Raw genomic sequence first — 6,000 nt, 5'->3', positions numbered from 1 at the left:
TATATATATATATATATATATATATATATATATATATATATATATATATATATATATATATATATATATATATATATATATATATATATATATATATATATATATATATATATATATATATATATATATATATATATATATATATATATATATATATATATATATATAACGCCTTTGAATTCATATGTTTTCAAAAGTTGCGTGATTGATTCCCTTATCCCATAATTTTATCATATAATAATAATAATAATAATTAAAAAATGACTTTTTTAAAAGTTAATTTTAATTACAGGTGTACTCTTTAAATATAAAAATCATTTTAAGAATATTTTGTACGACCTCCGTAGTTCATATATAAAAGTAAACGAGATACTTTTCAGTCTAAAGTTATAGACTTCTCGCATTTTTTTTTTATTTTAAGACTATTCTCTTTCTAGAAATTTAGATTGGTCAAATTTCTTTTCCAATCATATCCTTATTTAATAATTGTATAGATTTAGACAAAAAAAAAATTACTTGTACGGATATGATTGATTTAAATATTATCTCTTAACCAAGTAAATGAAATTAACAATATAAGATTAAATAAATCTTGGTGAAGATATAATGAAATTTTAAATCCATCAGTTAATGATTTCAGAATTTAAATCTGTCTAATATGGAAGGAGTATGTATATTTTTTTTATAAAAAAGCATAAACATCACAGGTAAAAACAATTATATATAAAATTATTAGGACTGACTTATGGGGGGAGATTTTGAATAATATACATAAAATTTTAAATTTAAATCTCAATGTGATCATTATATATAAAAAAAGAAGTAAAAATAAACAGGTGTACTCTCTTTAAAACCAATACATGAGGTGTTAGTATTATTAAACTTAATTGACTTACCTCGCAATTATGCTTTGGAGTCCCTCCTTTGGACACGTTCAAAACATCAGTCACATCAAGTATATAAATCTTAAGGGGCACCACGTAGTTGTCCCAACTGAACCACTTCACTGTGTATTTAAGGTATAAGGTTCTCTTTGGACCCTTGAAGCCTTTGTTTAGCCTGCACGTGGTATTATCAGGGCAACAATCCAAACCTCCCTTATAATCTGGACTCAAAGGGTTACCATCTGCATCCTTTGTGATATTATAAAGGTCACACCTACACTCAATGCACCCCAACCTATCTTCCACGCCCCTTGTGTCAATGGCATGCACGTTGATCAACCATTTCTCATCATATCCATATGGAATTTCTGAAGGGTTTCCAACTTCTATTCCAAAAGGGTCTGGAATATCAGTGGCGGTTCCTCTTGTTTCTGATCCAAGACCAAAATACTGGATAAGAGTACCATCCTGGCAAAAGCCACTGTTTCTCACAAAAACAATATCTGTTTGGTTATTGTGTGTCACATTTTTTGGCTGGTGGTATTTTATTATAAGCCAGTGATGGAGATAGGTTTCTTGGAGAGGCACTGATTTCTCTGACTCATCAACCAATTCAGCATTGAAACTCTTGAGTGCAATATGGCCTCTTGGAAAGTCAACATCAAAATAAAATTTGTTTGAAACTAACCCTGGACCTAGCTCAATCTTGGGTGATTTAAAAACAGATGTTTTTATGTTGTTCTCAGGTTTCCCCAAAGAAGCTGATGAGTATGTTGTGCATGACACCAGAAGTATTAGTGCACATGAAACCACCCAATCTTGAGATACAAATCTCATATTGAACATCTGTTTAGGACAATCCTTTGTTAGCAAGAATTGATAATTAATTATAAGCAATTTTAAAAAGGGTACCATCTTCAGCCAGCCAACGAACAAAAGTAGAAGGAAAATAAAACAAAATAGGTATCATATGCATGCCAGTATATATATATATATATATATATATATATATATATATATATATATTTCTCGTGTTACACTTAAAACAAGATAATAGTAAGACAAAATTAATGAACGAACAAAAGCAAACCATGTTTAACTTGATAGCCAGTTTTATGAAGTCAATATGGATCAGAGACTAATGGGTTAGTGATATTCAAGTTTATGTGAACTTTTAATGATTAAGATGATTGGTAAGTATGCAGCAAGAAATGGAAACTAGTGGCAGTCATGGGAAGATGAGCATACCTCAAACAATTGGGCAAATTGTTTCAGAAAGAGAGAGTATAGTAACTGGTAATTTCAACTACAGAAATTCAATTGTTAACCTTGGAACAAAAGATTTATATAGCGACAGATGGAGTTGTGCATTAATTGCGGATGCTCTAAGCCATGACGTTTATAAACATGAATATTGAATTTAAAGTGTGTGTATGTTTGAAGTTTCAATGCTTTTAATTAAAATAAATAATTTAATAGAAAGGAATGAGGGTTGCGAATTTACGAGGAACAAGGCAAGATCGTAGACTAACGAAAAGGCTTTGACATTTATATATTCTACTGGGACTACAATTTTCTGCGGATAGAAGAAAAAACTCTAGAAGATATGAAACTAAAAAAATACTTTGTTAATGAGTATAAACAAAGATGAACCCTTTTCATTACCATACGCAATTTTAGTCTTGATTTTCTTTTTAACTCGTGATAGATCATGCCATGTATATACTAGACAGTTATAAATTTCCTTGGTATAAAAGCTTAAGAAAGAGTTTATTATTAATGTCGATTTATTAATTATAAAAAGATTAAAAAGTACACATTATTGGTTACTTTTCAGCTGATGTGGGTCTTCTCTCAAAAATTATTTTACCTTTTGAAGTGCTATTTAAACAGATTTAGATAGAAAAATTATTAAGGACAAAAAATTATTAAAAACTAAACAAAATTCGAAGTATATCATACATTAAAAAAATATTTAAGCCAATATTTTATGCAATAGATAATCTGATGTATATTTTGTCAACTCACCTGGACAATTTCTCGCCAATTGCGATCGTCTTGAAGATGGACTTTTTCTAGAGTAATTGGGGATGGACTTTTTCTAGAGTAATTGGGGATGGACTTATTCAATATTTTGCATATATATTATAATTTCTTAACAAGTCATCAGCATATATGATTTATTTAACTTTTGGCCGAATATTTTCTTAACTTGCAAGATTGCATCTGAAGAAAATATCGAGAAACTCTTGTAATTTTTTTTAATATAAAGAAACTCTTGTAATTTTTTTACTATAAAGAAACTCTTGTATTAAACCATTTGAAAACATTTATAATTTTAATTATTAAATTTTAAAAAATATATTTATTTTGTAAAATATATTTTATTTTAATTTTTAATATCAGTAAAAAATACTTCTCTATAAATCATCGGTGTGTAAGAGACAGAAAGAGAAAGATCTATTAACTATTAAGTAAGAATTTAATAGCGGTTAATAATTAAAAAAAAGTTATATTCATTATCATTTAATATATAATAGTAGTATTTTCTTCTTCTTCAGTTTTGAAAGATAATAGTATTTTATTCATTAAGAGTCAATTCTTATTTAATTGGTTTCTTTTAATTAATTGTACGTGATATATATATATATATATATATATATATATATATATATATATATATATATATATATATATATATATATATAGATATATTCAATTTGCCTACATAAAATATCAGTATATATGGTATAGAACCCACTAATATTTGATTCGGTGTAATTCCGAATTTAGGTTTTAATTTGAAATGTTTGTTTCACAAATTTTTAAGTGATATTTAACTATGTAATTAAAAAAATGATACAAATGAAATCAGAGCTTTTATAAATTTTGTAAAACATTTTTATACCGATTTTATTTTGAGACATGCACAGTAAGTATGGTGAGATAGGGTTCCAAACCCAAATTCTTAATTCGGCTATTGTTTACAACTAATGTCTCATGAATAGCATGCCCCATGATATTTCTTCTGTTAGCGCGTTTGTTGATTCGTGTTTACTTTAATATTATAATTCTAATAGCGTTGATTAAGAGGATTATACCAAGTATTTACGTACATTACGTATAATGCAAGACTACTACTATTACATTACTCCCTCCAGCCGCATGATTCATGAGTAGAAAGGTAAATGATAGGGACGCTATCCCTATATAATCACTCACAAAATTTATATCCCTATATATCAAATATTATATAATAATAATAAACTAGTATTTTAATTTTTTGTACTATAAGAGATAAATTATTTATATATATATATATATATATATATATATATATAATTGAAATTTATGATAAATAATAAAAACATTTTCTTAAAAGACTACTGAAATTCAATTAAGATATATAGAGATAAGATATACTAGATTGAAAGATGATTAAAAGAGAAAACATGGAGAATATTAAAAATGTCTAATTGAGAGCGGGAATGAAGTTTTATTCTTAAAAAAATAGATTAATTTTAAAAAAAATTATTTAATGAATTTTAAGTTTTTGTTAAAAAATTAAAATTATAAAAAATTAATTAATACATTAAATTATATTCAAAATTGTAAAAGTTAAATTAGGTAAGATACATACCATTATGTCATATTTATACATTTTTATATAATAATAGAAATTCTATTAAAAATATATTACAAATTATTTTATTATTAGGATAGATTTTTGCTTTTTCACACATCTATATAGGTAATTGCTTTTTCTCAAATTAAAAAGAAAAATATCAAATATGAAAAATATTTTTAGACTTTAATTAAAAATAATAATTATTATTTGATGTAATAAAAGAAATCAAGTGATATTATGTAATTAGATGATATATAATACACCAATGTGACCTAATAACGGCCATCAAACTTACCTACATAAATATACCAATGCTTTTACCGGTAAAAGCCACGAGCTTAAATATTTGATTTTATATTTTTATAACATTGTCAAACAGATTGACATGAATATGCTAAAGCTTTTACCAGTAAAAGGCAGGCACGAACTCAAGAACAAATGTATATTTTTATGGGACAGAGTTTTGTACAAGTCAAATAGGATTATAGACAATAAAGTTTTCATTTCAAGTATTTAATGTATTTATGTATTTAAATTTAAATTATTAATATTAATTAAGATAAAAATAATTTTATATCAATTGATTTAGGTACTTGGAGTCAGTGGTACGAGCTTAAATTAATATTTGATTTTACATAGTTAATTTATAATAAAAAATATTATATCTATAATTTAAATATTAATATTTTTATGGATTTTTTTCAATCAATAGATAATTGGTTTTTAAGCCATATTCCCTTTAGGAGACATTTGATAAAAGGGAAATTTTTTCCGACTATCGTGATTTTTAAGGAATAGTTAAAATATATTTAACACGAATATTATTTTTAAAATGAGGAAAATTTTATAAAAATATTGTTTAACTTAACAAGAGTGCTCGTTTATTCCTATGCATTCTTCAATGTAATTTTGGCAAGAGTATCCCTTATCCTTATGCATTATATATAATAAGAAATCAAAATTATGCAATTCTCAAAATGATAAAATAGGAATAGATCCAAAATGATTCTTGTTGACGACCAATTTTTTTAATTTGAAAAGGTTATGATTTATTAAGTCAAAATGACAAAACATTCTATAAAATACGAGGTTTAGCAATAATTAAATAGAAACTGGATTCAAAGTAGTTACAACTAAGAATCCATTTTTATTAAATATTAAATTATTTTAAGAATTAAATTTTTTAAAAATAAACTTATTTAAAATTCATTTTCACAACACTTTCTCTCTCTCTCTCGTCCTCTCTTATCTTTTTATCACTCGCTGATCGCTGATCACACCCTCAGCATATTGACACACATCAAACAATAAAGAATTAATCATGCCCAGTCTCTTAGTCTTTGTTAAGATGGACCTAAGAAGGTTCAAAAGGAAGAAATTTAAATAGTTGAAGGGACTATATTGGATGAACTTAGGATACATAGTATTTTATCTTTTAATGTTATTTAGTTTTATTTTAAATTCTATAAAACTAGATGAGAATAATTG

General features: G+C 25.4%; 1 protein-coding gene across 1 annotated transcript in view; it reads right to left on the bottom strand.

Moving 5' to 3' along the window:
- The window catches only part of LOC100815629 (uncharacterized), an 8,538-nt gene extending 6,250 nt beyond the window's left edge, over nt 1-2,288 (bottom strand). Inside the window, exons 1-2 of the mRNA XM_041010108.1 lie at nt 2,133-2,288; nt 897-1,730 (exon numbers count right to left, since the gene is read on the bottom strand). Coding sequence (XP_040866042.1) covers nt 897-1,730 — 834 coding nt within the window. The 5' untranslated portion in view covers nt 2,133-2,288. The remainder of the gene's footprint in view (nt 1-896; nt 1,731-2,132) is intronic.
- Between the last annotated feature and the right edge of the window lie 3,712 nt (nt 2,289-6,000).

This window comes from Glycine max, chromosome 15, assembly GCF_000004515.6.
Source record: "Glycine max cultivar Williams 82 chromosome 15, Glycine_max_v4.0, whole genome shotgun sequence".
In the NCBI taxonomy this organism is placed as follows: domain Eukaryota; kingdom Viridiplantae; phylum Streptophyta; class Magnoliopsida; order Fabales; family Fabaceae; genus Glycine; species Glycine max.
Note: the sequence above shows the minus strand (reverse complement) of the source record. Positions and strands in the feature narration are given on the sequence as shown.